Here is a 16,472-nt window from a genome sequence, read left to right on the forward strand (position 1 = left end):
GTTATTATCAAATGGTTGCTTCTTAAAGACTAACTGGTAAACAAACGCCCTCCGTCCCCAGGTTTTATCCCGGTGTGTAGCGTGGGCATGTCTCAGACGGGACGCATGAACCTTGGGAAGGATGCCAGCACCTTTAAATACTACACCATGTGTGGCCTCCAGGAGGGCTTCGAGCCCTTCGCTGTCAACATGAACCGAGAGGTCACCATGTGGTGTAGCAAACGCCTTCCCACTTTTGTCAATGTACCCCAGGATCACAGGGATATTGAGGTAATTTCAAGGGGGAAAAAAAGTCTCTGTTTGTTTGTTGGCCTTATTTATACTGTATGGATAAAGGTATTGCTGTATATTATCACATTTAGCCATTGCACTTACAGCAACTGAGTTTGTGTAATTACCTGTATACAAATAAAGATGACCAACCAAATATATTTATTCTCTCAATTCGGATTTCTCATTGGGGTCGTGTCGTCAGGTGACGAGGATTGACGGGACAGTGGACAGCCCTCCCTGCCTTAAGGTCACCCACAAGACATTTGGCACCCAGTACAGCAACAATGAAATGATCTACTGCCGACTGAGCATGCCTGTGGAATTCTTCTCTGCAGACATGCTACTCGAGGAATCATTTAAACTCAGGTGTGGCATTTTTGCTAAATTTGAACATCAAATTGCCATTTTTTTCCCCCTTTGAAGTTAAAGCAATCATTTTTCTCGTGGCAATGCCAGATTGATTGATGTGATCACTTTGTTTTAATTTGTAATGATATGCTCCGCCGGCTTAAATCATTTGTTCTCTGCAGCCGTCCTCCAAAAGAAGACGGCGCTATGGACTATGGGAGTGTCACAACTGTAAATTAAACGTTACAGTATTTTTATCAAACTTAACATATGAATAGTATTGCGAATGGTTGCTAAAGGTAGTTTGTTTTCTGCGGCATGTGCTCATGACAGTACTACCATTCGGTGCGAGTGTTTGCCGGGCAGGACCCTGCGTCTGTGTGGGTGGGCTGGGTCACGCCGGACTATCATTACTATTCCAAGAACTTCAACCTCAACAAGACGAGAACAGTCACGGTCACCTTGGGTGATGAAAGGGGCCGGGTCCATGAGAGGCAAGTCCCCTGTTTATATCATGAGTGGTGGGGGCGTCATGTTGGGCTTACAATAGTGGGGAGACATTTCTGTTTAATGAAGATACATTGGAGTCAAGGGCAGAAATGAAATTTAAAATCCATAGATGTTTTAATAAGTGGGCAATCACTGGGGATAAACTGAATATAAAGGCAATAATATGTAGTCTTTGCATGTTGTTCCTTCGGCTCCAGCAGGAATTCTTGATCTGAATGAAACCTTTTATCTATTAAAGCTCCTAGCTCATAGCTGTTCACTCAGTAATGCAGACAAATGGTGGCTGCCTGCCCTCTCAGCACTCTTTTTCTTACTATCGACATTAGTGTCCAGAGAAGTAACTGCTACATGGTGTGTGGAGCGGACGCACTCGGCCCTTCTTCATCCGGCCGCTCCAACTCTGACGTGGAGATTGGCTGTCTGATGGACTTGGCTACCGGCCTCGTCTCCTTCACTGCCAACGGCAAGGAGCTGTCTACCACTTATCAGGTAAATAGGAGTCGAGCATGACAATAGAAATTAAAACATAAATATAGACTATTTGTTTGCAGTAGATATTTACATTATATTACCATTTCGAACACTGCTGCTCTGTATTCATTTTATAATATAAGGTTTACACTGGTTATTGCTCTCAGTTCCATAACAATAAACCCTGGACACCTTTGTATTCAACAAACATTCAAGCAATTTGTCTTCCCTACAGGAAAACATGTTTGCACTGCAGTAAATTACTCCTGCAGAACCATGAAAATTCTCAATTCCAGTGTGTTTTCCATCGAAAACACGCCTGCAAAATCACTCTCGTCGCACCTCAGTTTCAGGTCTGGGCTTTTTAATACGCTGAAACCTGCCTATATCGATATTGACCACATGCGTTGAAAAGGTTTCATTGCCTATGTTGAAACTGGAAAGTCCTTTCTGGGAATCAAAGCGCTGATGAAAAGTGTCATACCCCATTACTGTATGAGCCACCATATGAGCTGAGTTGAGTTCTCTAAATGCACTTTCTTGTTTCCAGGTGGAGCCAAATACCAAGCTGTTCCCTGCTGTGTTTGTACGGCCCACCAGTGCAAACCTTTTTCAGTTTGAATTTGTCAAGACTAAGGTTTGTATCTCACAGTGAATAAGTTTACAGTTACTATGATAAATGCTTGTATGTTATGTTTATGTTTATGTACAGTGGAACTCCAAATGTCAAACAATTCATTCAAGGACAATGGTAGAATATATTAAGATTCTGGAAAAAAAATCCCATAGGAAAAAATGGAAGTCCATTCAAAGGAGAAATTGACAACTTTATAAAACCATGATTAACTATATAGGTAATTTTAATTAGCATTCTTGACTGTCATACACGTATAAAATGAAATTAACAAATGGAAATGAGCAGACAATGGACGATAACAACAATTTCCCTGAACTTTGCGACGTGTAAACATTTTTAACCATCATAAAGGTGTAAAAATAAGTTAACCGCAGTATACTAGTAAAAGTGGTGTATTCACTAATAAATCGACATGGATATTACTGCTTGTGCTTGGGAGGTGAGTCTCTTCACATACATTACATAAATGCAGTCATGGTTTAATTATTATTGATGACTTCTTGTCGCTTTAGAAATATTGCACTCGTAACCAGAAAAGAGTTTACCGCTTTCTGACACCTTCCTGTTCTGCCACATTCATTACATTTTCTTATCTTTGGAATTACTGTTACTCGTCTGTTGTGGCATCACACAAAAAGACAAAGCTCAGCACATTTGAGTTAATCCTTTTAGATACTGACTGAGTCTCATGTGATTACATTGCCTTTATATTCTTTGCCTTCTGCCTCTTATTCCCAGGAGGCCATGCCAATCTCTTCTGCTATATTTAAGAGTGAGCACAGGAACCCGGTGCCTCAGTGCCCGCCACGACTGGACGTCCAGACCATTGTGGCGGTGCTGTGGAGCCGCATGCCAAACACCTTCCTCAGTGTGGAGACCGCTCGAGTCAGCGAGAGACACGGCTGGGTGGTGCAGTGCTTGGAACCACTGCAGATGATGGCTGTGCATATACCAGAAGAAAATAGGTGGCGTGAGATTAAATATTCAAAAACTGAAACCGTACTTGAAATATCACTTATGTTGGGGTCCTGTTCACAAGTGAGGGAAGAATGGAGCGGGTGATTGAGATGCGGATCATTGCAGCATCTGCAGTTGATTCTCATCAGTCTTTCATGGTGAAGAAGCAGCTGAGCTAAAAGGCATAGCTCTCGATTTACCCGTCGCTCTAAGTTCCCACTTTCACCAATGCTCACGAGCTGTGAATAGTGACTAATACAAATTAGTTTATAGATAGGGTGAGAAGCTTGGTCATTTGGGAGGGACTCAGTAGAGCTGCTGCGCCTCCGCATTGAAAAGGAACCAGATAGGGTGGCACGGGCATCTGGTTAGGATGCCTCCTGGGCACCTCCCTGGTGAGGTGCTCTGGGCACGTCCCACTGGGAGGAGGCCTCAGGGTAGGCACGCTGGAGAGACTATTGGCTCTGTTTTTCGAGACACCGCATCGGAGGAGCACAATTCCTGGCGGATCCTGATTTTCGTGCATTGCAAGACTTGTGGTGCATGGTTGCCAATTTCGCAGACCAATCTGCGACAAGCTGGGCGCTGAGGCACAACAGAGTGTCCTTTAACATGTGCGGCGTAGTGACAATTTAGTTGCAATCAAATGTATTTTGTAATCATGCCGCATTGCTGGCACAGCTATGGGGCAGGGCAGACGAACGATCGGGGGTGGGGATGGATACATGAGGTCCACTGACAGATTTAAATTCGCCAGCGGTTATCACCAGCTCATACTGTATTTAATTAGGGTACCCACTCACATTGTCTGTTGCCACACTGTCCAAGAGCAGTGACAATGCACAGTTCGCTGCGATTACGCATCGTCCACCTCTGCAAAGACACTGTGAGTGCGCCACATTTTAAGGAAATTAGAGGAGCTACTTTGAATGGACATGATTGAAGTCGGCTCTCTTCACGCACCACAGCTGCACAGACCTCCCTCTTTTAAATACGCCAGCTTGCGCTCATCTGCAAAATTACCAACACCTGCTCTAACACGCGTCTGCGAAGCTTTACGCAGCCCGCCCCGCCGGATTTATGCAGATCACGAAAATAGAGGCCTAAATCTCTCAGCTGGCGTGGGAATGCCTTGGGAAGAGCTGGACAAAGTGGCTGGGGAGAGAGAAGTCAGAGCTTCCTTGTTTAGGCTACTGCCCCCACGAGCAGACCCTGGATAAACCAAAGCTGGATGGATGGATGGGAGTGCTTCAAGACAACCATATAACCTCACTAATACAAATGTTACACTACTAACTACTAATACTACTACGAATACAAACACCTCACATGAAATTTCATCCATCCGTGTTTTTCTATACTGCTATTCGCAATCACATGAAAGTTGGAGTCTACCACAGTTAACTTAGGGTGGGAACAGAGTACTCCCTGGACTGATTACCTGTCAATCAAAGGGAAGACGAAAAAGCTCTTTTACACTGCTGGTAAAACGTATAATTTGTCCAACTTTTATTTGATGTCACCGATCTTTATAAATGACACTGACACATAATGGTGGTCAAACCAGCAATGTTCCACCTTCAAAAGTAGTACCAGAGCCATAACAGGTGGGGCGCACCCTGTGAAAAAGTGTAGTCATCATTTACTTGTCACCACATATTTTCTGATTGTGGGATGTCACATCACTGTGTGAAATCACACTCAGTTGTGGTAACAGCCCACTTCGCTGTGCTCTGTATAAAATGCTGATCTGATGATCTGTTATGGCTCTGATGCAGCAATTTTTGTGAGATGCTGCTTCATACCCACCTCTTTTTATCTGCTTTTTTCAGGTGTTTGGACATTTTGGAGTTATCAGAACATGAAGACTTAAGGAAGTTCCATTATCACACACTCAAGCTGTACTGTGCCCTCTGTGCCCTTGGTAACACTCGTGTAGCTCACGCTCTCTGCAGCCATTTGGACCAATCGCAGCTCCTCTATACAATCGACAATCAGTATCTCTCTGGCATGCTGAGGGAAGGCTTCTATAATGTTCTCATCAGGTTTGTTAGCTGATGGGCCTAATGAGCAGTCCTGTCAGACTTGTGAATGGCAGCACTGATTGTTACTCTCGCTTCCAGCATCCATCTTGAAACGGCGAAAGAGGCTCGCCTGATGATGAACAATGAGTTCATCATCCCCGTGACAGATGAGACGCGCTCAATCAAGCTGTTCCCCAATGAGTCGAAAAAGCACTCGCTACCTGGCGTAAGCTTGAGCACGTCCCTGAAGCCAAGGGTCAACTTCTCCCCTGCTTGTATCATCAGCACCAAGCGTCAGCAGTATCTCCACAGTCCCCAAATACCCCTGGGCGTCCTAAAAGAGAAGGCCATCAGCATGCTTACAGAGGCCGTGCAGGGCGGCGGCATCCATATAAGAGACCCAGTGGGCGGGAGTGTGGAGTTCCAGTTTGTCCCCATTCTCAAGCTGATCGGAACACTCTTGATCATGGGTGTCTTAAACAGCGAGGAGGTGAGATTGATTCTCCTCCTGATCGATCCCAATGTGTTCAGGGAGGGTGAGGCGGCGAAGGTGGACAAAATGTCTGATGCCGCGGAGAAAGAGGAGGTGAACGAGAATGAAAAGAAGGCTATGGAGGCGGGAGAAGAGGAGAGGAAGGAGAGCAAGGCGGTGGTCCGCGGTCTTCTGGAGAAGTCTTTGCCCGAGTCTGTCAAACGGCAGGTGAGACAAGTGATCATGTAAATGCGCATCAGACCCTAGAATCGCCCCTGATGCGCATGCACAATTTAGTTTAAAAATAGCTGCAAAAAGCTCATGTTTGCCCCATGAAATGTGGGATAATGGGATATTAGGCCATTACATCAACAGGAACGCTCTTCCCTTTGCAGCTTCCTTTCATAATGTCCATCCAATCAATTTTCCAATCAAAAGGGGTCAGATGAATTATTCAGTCTTTGCAGAGGTTTGATTTCTGCTGAGTGCTATTCCAGTTTCTAAATGACATCCTTTTTTTGCAGATGTGCGAGCTGCTGCATTACTTCTGTGACTGCGAGCTGAAGCACCGCATCGAGGCCATTGTCTCCTTCTCTGACAACTTTGTGTCCAAGCTGCAGTACAACCAGAAGTTCCGCTACAATGAGCTCATGCTGGCGCTCAACATGTCCGCCGCCGTCACGGCCAAGAAGACCAAAGAGTTCCGCTCACCTCCTCAAGAGCAGGTAACAACATAAACGTGAATGCTGAACGCAGAGATTTCGTTGCTGCTTTTTTGAGTCTGTTTATTCCAAGACTTCATTTGTATTCCCAAAGAATATCTTGGGCATGTCACACTAAATTGAAATTGGTGAGCTGGCTGAGATGAAAGTCTGAACTGGTGGAAAAGTAAACTGCTCTCAGTCCCCAAAGGTTAAATTCATAGCGTGGACCAGACGTGCTCCATGTTTTAATTAAAGCAGCTCTCAACTTGGAGGTACACAACAACAGCAACATAGAAATGTGCAAACACTTAACACTTAATGAATTAATTGACAACCATAGAAGTTATCTTATATTGAGTACGATAAATGAAAAATATGTCAAAACCACATTTGGTTTTACCATTCTAAATCCTAAGAATTGTGTACAAGTTCATTTCAAGGTTAACATGAACATTAATTGCAATGGGTTGGACATTTAATAAACCAAACGTTCATTGTAAGCCAGCATTGAGTTAACTGATGAAACCAAAGGTTATATTTAATCGCGGCTAAGCCAATTACAACATTCTATAAAATAAGGGATGGTGATTGTTTTTCCTTTCCCCCTTTGTCTGCATGTATAATTATACTTCAGACAATTACTGGGAGGGGAAAAAAACATGCTTCTTGATGATGGAAAGGCCATTGATCATAGAGTATTTTAGCTCCCTTATCAATTGTCCTTTTTTGGTTCTTTAGAGATTGTTTTGTAATCTTTTATAATAGCTGTTTCCGTCCATGAGAATGATCGGCATTCAGCGGTTAGTCAGCCTTGTGTATTCTAACTGTAGCATAGGCTCAGGTCTTAGTACCCAATGACTAGTACACATATACCAAGCATCTTTCTCGCTGAGATAGACATCGACACAAGAATTCATTATTCTTACCACTTGGTAGTCGTCAGGGTGCTGCTGTGGCTCAAAGATCACTGTCGCAGTGTTGCACTTCCTCTGAAGTTCAAAAACCTTGCCAATTAGCCCAGCCTGATGGCTACACTATATAATCGGTCCTGGTCGACAGCAGTCTTTCTGATACGCATACGAGTTTACTGTTTCTTTTAATTTTTTTGAAGGCCGTGTATTTTGTAGAAGTATTTAAAAATATGGTTTTTGTTTTAATAGTGGATTGTATCTTTTTAGGCAACCTTACGATAGCACAAGGAACCATGCAAAAGTCTTGGGCCACAACTGACTTTGGTGTTTTGATGTCGGTATGACAATAAATCAGTAGAATAGTTAGAATTAGCAGGTTTGTGCAAAGAAATACAAAACCAGATAAAATACATTTTTGTCAGAGAGGTGATGTACAGGCCAAAGAAGATTAAAATCTGGATAAGCGTACGGACACTAGGGGCCTAATTTAGTGAAGGTTTGTGGTTGCAAAAACGAGTGCCAACTTAATTGCTCATACAATTTGGAACCAGTTTCACCCGAGATTTCATTCAGTTAATTTTGTGCATTGTGGGAGAACTATATGCAAATAAATACATTTATTATACACAATTTGATTTATCAAACCTGTAACAAATTGTGGTGTCAAATTTTGTATCTTTCAATACTGGTTTGAAAGGCAGCTGTAAACAAGGCACCGCTGTGTGTAACGGTGACTGTGGCGAAGAGGAGACTTAGTCGATGGGGGCGAACTGATCTTTTCCGCTTGTGTGAACAATTTTAAAATGCCAGGAGCAAAAAAAAAAAAAATCACGCATGCAATTTTTGAGCTTCTGAATGATCTATGGGCTGACTTGGAGCCAGTCACAAGAAGGAGTCATGCCATAAAACAAAACCCCTTTGAATTCTGAATTTCCTTGCATCTGCATTGATTCTTTCAGCCAACTGTGACTATTGGTGCTGACCTCTCCTAGAGTTTTTCGGGTGCAAGTTTGATATGCACTGTTATGCAGAATGGGCAGATAGATCCAATTCCCATATAATTAAGGCGATTAAATAAAACAAAACATTGCTTTTATGTGGGTGCTGGCTTCTCCCAATATTATCACAGCGATAGATTTATTTCCTCTAACTCATCCATTTCAAACTTCATTTTGTGGTTGCAGTGCTCTCCCAAATTGTGCATGGTGAAAACCACCGGAGCTACCTAAACTGCAAAACTCTCTTTTAAATACAGCGGTCTCCACCACTTTTATTAGGTGAATTAGGTGATCAAGGCTCACCCTGGCAATGACACATACTATTCTTCTTTAAAATAAAATGATTACACATTGTTTGATTTAATCGTCAGCCACTTTCTATTTGTACCAACTCACTGTACTGTATAACTGTTTTAGCTACTTTGTCTGTTTTCTGGATAGATCAACATCCTGTTGAACTTCACCACGGGCGATGACTGCCCATGTCCTGAGGACCTCCAGGAAGAACTCAATGGCTTCCATGAAGAACTGCAGCTGCACTGCGGTGAGTCCAACTCATAGACTGGTGACAGCTCATGTGGTGTGTGCATGCCTGTTTAATGAACTGAAATGGGTCTCTCCTTGCAGGAATCCCAGTGGAGGAGGACGAGGAAGAGCAGGACACATCGATTAAAGGTCGTCTCTTGGCCTTGCTCTACAAGATCAAGGGTCCGCCTCAAAAGACTGAGGAAGAACCTGAAGAGAAAGAGCAGGCTTCCCCCAGTGAGTCATACTGTAGTTTAAACTCAAGTGTGGCAGATGGACTATATTTAGACGGACAATGTCTAAGCAAATTTTTAAAGGAAAGATGTTGCCAGACAGTTCCAGTATTCATTCCTCTGCTGAGAGCAATTTCTTTCTTCTGTTCTGAATAAAAGAAGACTAATGGACTTCCTGTGTAAGACACTCTCCTATAAATTTTAATGCTAGACTCCCACGTCTGCTGTTAATCATTGAAAGTTTCAAAGGTGGAGAGAAGATGTGATTCAGACTGACTCAATGACCTCATTTCATGTTTCTAAATTTGGTTCTGATCATCATCATCAGTGTTAATCACAATGTTCTCCTATCAGACTGTTACTGCCACATCAATCAAAGCACAGTATGATCGCTGCAGATTTATCTCTCAGTGACAGAATTTTTGGGGGATTTACTCATCATTGTCTTTTGAGAACGGAATACCCTGTTTCCTGTCTGCCCACAGTCGAGAGATCCTGGGTTCGAATCTCGGCTCCAGCACTCCTTTTGCATGTTCTCCCTGTGGGTTTTCTCTGCGTATTCCTGCCACATTACAAAAATATACGTTGGGTTTATTTAAGACTTGACTAAGTTAAGATGTTCCATAGGTGTTAATGGTTTGTCTATTTTCTATGACCTGCAATTGACTGGTGACCAATCCAGGGTGTACCATGCTACTTGCCCAAAATGGGCTACTGATGCAAGCGGTATAGAAAATGGATGTATAAAGAGTAATAATTTCAATTATAATAAAATGTGGCAGGATGTAAAACTGGGACAACACTTTAAACCCAAATGCGAATGATTGGTACATACATTTTTAAAATTATTTTTATTTATTTATTTATTTATTTATTTATTTTTCGAATGAAAATGAAACAACTGATCAGTATTGTAGTTTTGGCACTTTTGTTGGTGGATAGCTTAATAAACTTTATTAGTCAACAATTCAATGTCACTTCTGTGCATTTCTGACCCTTGTAAATCTTGGGCCTGTGACCACATAATGAAATCACAGAAACCAAGTATATATAGATAGTAAATGCTGTTCTCCCTCCCTTCCTCTCTATAGCCAATCTAAAGGAGCTGATCTCCCAGACTATAACCAGCTGGGCCCAGGAGACCCACATGCAAGATCCCGAGCTGGTCCGAGTGATGTTCAGCCTGCTAAGGAGGCAGTATGATGGCATCGGGGAGCTTCTTCGTGCCATGAAGAAATCCTACTCCATCAGTGCTGCATCCGTGCAGGATGCTATTAACCTGCTGGCCTCCTTGGGTCAGATCAGGTCTCTGCTGTCCGTGCGTATGGGCATGGAGGAGGAAAGGCTTATGATTGATGGACTGGGGTAGGATGATATGTTTGCTGACCCAATATGCAGTATGGACAAAATGAACTGACTTTCACAAGATCATCTCCCCTGTGTATTTAGGGACATAATGAACAATAAGGTTTTCTACCAGCATCCAAACCTCATGAGAGTGTTGGGCATGCATGAGACCGTAATGCAGGTTATGGTCAACGTGCTTGGAGGAGACAAGTCACAGGTGGGTTTACAGTTTTTACTCCCTTTAAAATATACTGTTGTGTATCAGGCACCTTCCAGATTGTTCTCATTGATCTTCTTCATCCACAGGAAATTGCCTTCCCCAAGATGGTTGCAAGCTGTTGTCGCTTTTTGTGCTACTTCTGTCGTATTAGTCGCCAGAACCAGAAAGCCATGTTTGACCACCTAAGCTATCTGCTGGAGAACAGCAGCGTCGGTCTGGGTATGTAGTGACGGATGGGTACGTTTTTTTTTTTTTATGATTTGTCTGGAAAACAAACCAAACAGGCTCGCTGGACAAGTGGTTAGCACTTAGGAGGGTTGTTTGGTTGGGTTTTCTGGGTTGCTCCCAAATTACAAAAACATCCATGTTGCAAACTAAACATGCAAAATAAACCATGCAAACTAAAACCAGCAGACATTCCAACAGCTTCTTCCATCTTGCCAGTAACATTTTAAACATTGAACTTGCTTTCAGTTGACATTTCAGGATAAAAGAAAAACACACTTGAACCTGAGCATTTTAGTTTCATCTGGAAATTTCACTCAAGAGCCAAATAGCTCCAACATTTTGTGAGTAGTGTATTTGTATAAACAACACGTCTGGGCCATACATGTCTTTAAAAAATCTAATATTACAAGTAACCGTGCACATCTTTCAGCACCTCAAAATGACGTATGTTTGGGAACATAAAAAAACCAAGGACCAACTGTACTACAGCTCAATGGTGTCAAACTCATTGTAGTTCAGAGACAACATAGAGCCGACTCTGATGTCAAACGGGACAGGACCACTAAAACCATAGCATACTCAATATACTAGTAAAAAAAAGTGTTTCTTGTACATGATCAGCCTCGGACTTCTTGAGAAATTGTTGCTTCAGTTTGACATCTACATGTGTCCATAATAACTGATTGTATTTTGAGACACAAAACTTTTAAGTCACATGTATTTGGAACTGAAAAATATAGCACTTTAAAATGAAATTAACTTATGAAGACAGGAATTATTACCCCTCCATTTGCATAAAAATTCTCAAATTTATCCTTAGTCCCCACCACCACAATGTCATGTATTTTTTTTCACTTTCAAATTCATCCTTCGGGCCAGATTGTAACCCTTTGCCGGTATTGGCCCCTTGGGCTGTATGTTTGATACTCCTGCTCTATATGGTGGTTATTATTAGTTATAGCCAAGAAAACAATGCTCAATGTGGCCAACAGTTATGACTTTCAAGAAAAACACCACAGCCAGCAGAGGTGTTGGAAATCTGTGTTAGTGGCCAGTTGATAATAATAATCTATAATACAAGCTATTATCTTGATGGCTTGCCACTGATACAAACAGGATAACAGCAGAGAGGAAGTGTGCAAAATCAGGAGGTTATTTATGGTAGGGTGGCAGGACTGATGAGTCACACGACTGCTGTTTTCTTCTGCTTCCTAGCTTTTTAATCAAAAGTGGCAGGAATGTTTCTCAGGTTTTTTTCCTCTGTAGAAATTAAAGAGATTATTTAGTGTGTGTGCACTTGTGTGTGTCTGTAGCCTCTGAAGCAATGCGGGGATCTACTCCGCTGGATGTTGCCGCATCATCAGTGATGGACAATAATGGCCTCGCTCTGGCCCTGGAGGAACCAGATCTAGAAAAGGTTAGTTTTTGCTTCCAAACACGGAAAATAAGAACAGTGTTTCATCTGAGAAAAGTAAATATACTGGTCACAACATTAAGTACAAATACAAATATTTTCCCTTTACAAAGATATTTTTTTGGACTCTCAGATATATTATTGCCAGGTGAATAACTAAAATAACAGCAATGAACATGCTGTTGCATTAAAACCTCAGAAATTTTAAAACTAATTGATCATTTATCACACACTTCTTATGCTTGATCTATACTACTTAACGACATGTTTGGTGAGTGTAGTGCAGAATTCTGAGTTAACATTTTATTTTTATTTTTTTGTCATACCACTCTTGAGGTGAGTTTAATCCAAATAATCAGCTGCCAATTGCTTATTTGCAATAGTGCAAAGTTGATAAAAAACTCGGACTCTCATGCAGTTGCTGTAAATTGCCTTTGACATGACAAAAAAGGGCAATGTCCAAATATTCAATGTTTTCCTGTCAGATTAGAATGAGACACAGAAGCAGCCCGAGGCATCATCATGGAATATATACATTTTTAGTCAGTAAATAGAGGCCCCATGCCACCCACGCCTTCTCAGAAGAAAAATTAAGTATGACTTTGTACCGTGAGACAACGCTTACTCAGCAAATCCATCAAACTAACTGTCACTGACAGAGTACACTATTAAAGTACCCTGGTGGGAAATTGCATGTGTGCGTTCATGTGTATGTGTGTGTGTGTAGGTGGTGACATACCTCGCAGGATGTGGTCTTCAGAGTTGTGCCATGCTGGTTGCCAAGGGTTACCCAGACCTGGGATGGAACCCCATAGAAGGGGAGCGTTACCTGTCATTCCTGAGGTTTGCGGTCTTCTCCAACGGTAAGTGTAATGACCATCGCTAATTAAGCATGCCATATGTCTTATTGCTGACACATTACCTAAAAACAAACATTTGGAAGTCGTTTCTGTACTCTAGCACTACGACTATTATGAATGAACATTTTCATGACCGGCTTGTTCTATTAGGTGTTATTAAACTCAACATTCATCATGATTCAGAAAAATCTTTGTGCGTCCCAGGTGAGAGTGTTGAGGAAAATGCCAACGTGGTGGTGAAGCTGCTGATCCGACGCCCCGAGTGTTTCGGCCCCGCTCTGAGGGGAGAGGGGGGCCAGGGTCTGTTGGCGGCCATGAAAGAGGCCATCGAGATCTCTGAGGATCCTGCTCTGGACCTGCCGAAACTTTCTGCTGCCATCACGACTGGGTGGGAATCCAATTTCTTTTTCTAAAACCGTGATCTTACTATGCCTCAATTGTTAGTCAGTTGCATCTCTAGTTTGGCTCGCATAGCTTCTGACACAACATTATACTTTCTATTTGACTCTGGTAGTGTGCCATAGCGGAACATATTGTTCATTGACATTACTGATGAGTTAAAGTTCACTTCTGATGACAGCCATGACAAATGCAAACACATACAGGTAAACAACCATCATGAGGACAGTTATTTACTGTCGACTGCTGAATAACGTTAGTTCAACTCTCATATTTGATTCACAAATAGCAAAGTTTTGCCTGCACTCGTACTTTATTTGACATTGTATTATTCTCACCCTTCTTCGGGAATAGGCGAGTTATGCAGATGTTTTTACTTTCCAAGTTTCCAGTAGTTACTGCATGTGTCTGTATTTTAGGTCGGGTGAAGAAGAGGAAGAAATAATCCACATGGGGAACTCTATCATGTCTTTCTACTCGGCCCTCATTGACCTGCTAGGTCGCTGTGCCCCAGAGATGCATGTGAGGCTAAAAAAAATAAAATTAAAAATAAATACACATTTTATTAGACTCACACACATCAAGATTTCCTCACCTGAATGTTTTTATGTCTCTGACAGCTCATCAACGCAGGTAAAGGTGAAGCGCTGCGTATTCGAGCCATTCTACGCTCCCTGGTTCCAACCACAGACCTGGTTGGCGTCATCAGCATCCCCCTCACAAAGCCTGTAGTTAACAAAGGTGAGTTTCTTCATTAAGTCATCAGTTTTAGTAAAAAATAATGTCAAAATTCACCCAGTCAACAGTTATTACCAAACCACCTGGGGAACCCAGCTGCTGCATCCACTATTTATTGTGCAAGCAGAATTTGGATTATGTTGAGCTATATCATGGTTGTCAAGGACCATGCATTTCTATTTTTTTATTGGGTTTAAAGGGTAAAAATTGTACAAAACTATATAAGTGCTACAGATAGTTGGGTTTCTGGAGCGCCTGCAAAAGCCATACTGGAAATCCTTTGTTATCTGCCCATTTCTGAAACCATGACGGTGAGCAAGCCATTCTGAATTTTACCAAATTGTGATGTCACATTTGATTAAGTTAAATTAGCCAGTGGTGGTTTCACATAAATGGCATTCATTTGCAGTCTGTACCCGGAGCGGTGAACAGTCTCCAAGTCTTTAATTAATACTACAAACATTTGCTATATGACGTCCGCAATTAACTGACCATGTGTTTAACCTACAGATGGCGAAGTGACAGAACCCGATATGTCAGCCTGTTTCTGTCCGGATCACAAGGCCCCCATGGTGCTCTTCCTGGACAGGGTGTACGGCATCGAGGACCAGAGCTTCCTCCTCCAGCTGTTGGAGGTCGGCTTCCTGCCCGACCTCCAAACTGCTGCCTCTTTAGACACGGTAAATAGGGACCAAACATGTCTGCTGTCTTGCCTTCACCCACTTATCGTTGAGTCCATAGCTGTAGTCTTTGTGACCAGTAGCAGGCTCTTTGTGAACTTTAGCATTCATACATTTTCATTTAAATGTACTGTATGACACCACCACCATCAGTAGCTAAACCTTAACCGCATCATCAAACAAGTACTTTCAATACATCTGTTTATGACATATTTCTTCATTTGACAAAGTCTAATTAAATTACTATTTTCTTTTCACAGAACTAATTCATATTCAGCCTGTGTTGCCTTGCCCGCTAATGATGCGCTACAGCGTCATTAGGAGAAAATCTGACTTTTCAAACTCAATTGTCCTTGGGTTTAATTTTTGTCGCATGCTGTAAGTCACCATGATCATCGGCCCTCCTCTCAGTCATGTTACCCGAGTGTAGTCATGCATCACTAATGTCTTCATTAGTCCCATTACAATACAGGTTACATGTACATTACATCACGTCAGTCAGTTGACAGTGTTGTCTATCAATTGGCTGTCTGTTGTCGTACTAGAGCGGCTCCAACTACCGGAGACAAATTCCTTGTGTGTTTTTTGGACATACTTGGCAAAATAAAGATGATTCTGATTCTGATTCTGATTCTGTGTGTCCATCGTTGTCTGTCCCACAGGAAGTGCTAAGTACCACGGAGACGGCGTTGGCCATGAACAGGTACATCGGCTCAGCTCTGCTGCCTCTGCTGACCCGCTGCGCCGCCTTGTTCGCCAGCACCGAGCACCACACGCAGCTGATCGACGCCACGCTAAAAACCATTTATCGCCTCTCCAAAGGACGCTCGCTCACCAAAGCGCAGAGAGATGTTATTCAGGAGTGCCTTCTGGCTATTTGCAAGTAAGTCTGCAGAGGATACACATGCGAGTGGTGTTTCATTCTACACCAGGGCTCTGCAGACTACGGCACTGGTTCCGTTTGCGGTCCGCCGTCTCTTTTTAAGCAGCCTGCAGCACAATTTAAAATTAACAATTGAAATGGCTCTTGTCATTTGCCTTTGTTGTACTACTTACTTTTACAATGGGTTACAAGGCAGGAGAATAGAAGTTTGCTCTTGTCTCTCTCTTCCTTGTTTTCTACCAATCAGTAGATCAGCCTTGGGATCACAATTTCTGTTCTCTGTTGTATTAGTACGGTTTGCTCCTGTTTTGGTTCTAAATGTGGATATGTGATTAAGGGTACATGTACTGCAGTGGGATACAAGGCCGCTGGACACCCCAAAATCCTTTATAGCTTTATCACTAAGCTGTTTTTGTAATAATTATATTTGGCTTTTAGCTAATAGCTTTTCATACCTTTACCTACACTGATGTATTGGTTTTACCATGCTAAATAGATTGAAGAAGAAGAACGTCAAAGTGGTACTTGAATCCTTCAATTTGGGGAAAAAAACAACAACAACTTTTGATACCCCTGCCCTACACAATCAAATGCATTGTCATCGATGACCCCACTCTACCCCAATAGGCATTTTCTGGAT

The 16,472-nt window shown here is 42.4% G+C and overlaps 1 protein-coding gene across 2 annotated transcripts in view; it reads left to right on the forward strand.

Moving 5' to 3' along the window:
* Window positions 1-16,472, forward strand: part of ryr3 (ryanodine receptor 3) — a 103,769-nt gene that overhangs the window by 55,554 nt on the left and 31,743 nt on the right. For both annotated transcript variants that reach the window (XM_061753089.1, XM_061753090.1), the window contains exons 28-49: window positions 62-270; window positions 476-639; window positions 804-852; window positions 955-1,115; window positions 1,458-1,620; window positions 2,153-2,239; window positions 2,978-3,204; window positions 5,029-5,241; window positions 5,320-5,920; window positions 6,217-6,417; window positions 8,747-8,849; window positions 8,933-9,067; window positions 10,155-10,428; window positions 10,513-10,627; window positions 10,717-10,849; window positions 12,172-12,275; window positions 13,000-13,135; window positions 13,337-13,520; window positions 13,951-14,053; window positions 14,152-14,272; window positions 14,780-14,949; window positions 15,612-15,832. In XM_061753089.1, the coding sequence (XP_061609073.1) occupies window positions 62-270; window positions 476-639; window positions 804-852; window positions 955-1,115; window positions 1,458-1,620; window positions 2,153-2,239; window positions 2,978-3,204; window positions 5,029-5,241; window positions 5,320-5,920; window positions 6,217-6,417; window positions 8,747-8,849; window positions 8,933-9,067; window positions 10,155-10,428; window positions 10,513-10,627; window positions 10,717-10,849; window positions 12,172-12,275; window positions 13,000-13,135; window positions 13,337-13,520; window positions 13,951-14,053; window positions 14,152-14,272; window positions 14,780-14,949; window positions 15,612-15,832 (3,874 nt within the window). The remainder of the gene's footprint in view (window positions 1-61; window positions 271-475; window positions 640-803; window positions 853-954; window positions 1,116-1,457; window positions 1,621-2,152; window positions 2,240-2,977; window positions 3,205-5,028; window positions 5,242-5,319; window positions 5,921-6,216; window positions 6,418-8,746; window positions 8,850-8,932; window positions 9,068-10,154; window positions 10,429-10,512; window positions 10,628-10,716; window positions 10,850-12,171; window positions 12,276-12,999; window positions 13,136-13,336; window positions 13,521-13,950; window positions 14,054-14,151; window positions 14,273-14,779; window positions 14,950-15,611; window positions 15,833-16,472) is intronic.

This window comes from Phyllopteryx taeniolatus, chromosome 18, assembly GCF_024500385.1.
Source record: "Phyllopteryx taeniolatus isolate TA_2022b chromosome 18, UOR_Ptae_1.2, whole genome shotgun sequence".
Taxonomy (NCBI): Eukaryota; Metazoa; Chordata; class Actinopteri; order Syngnathiformes; family Syngnathidae; genus Phyllopteryx; species Phyllopteryx taeniolatus.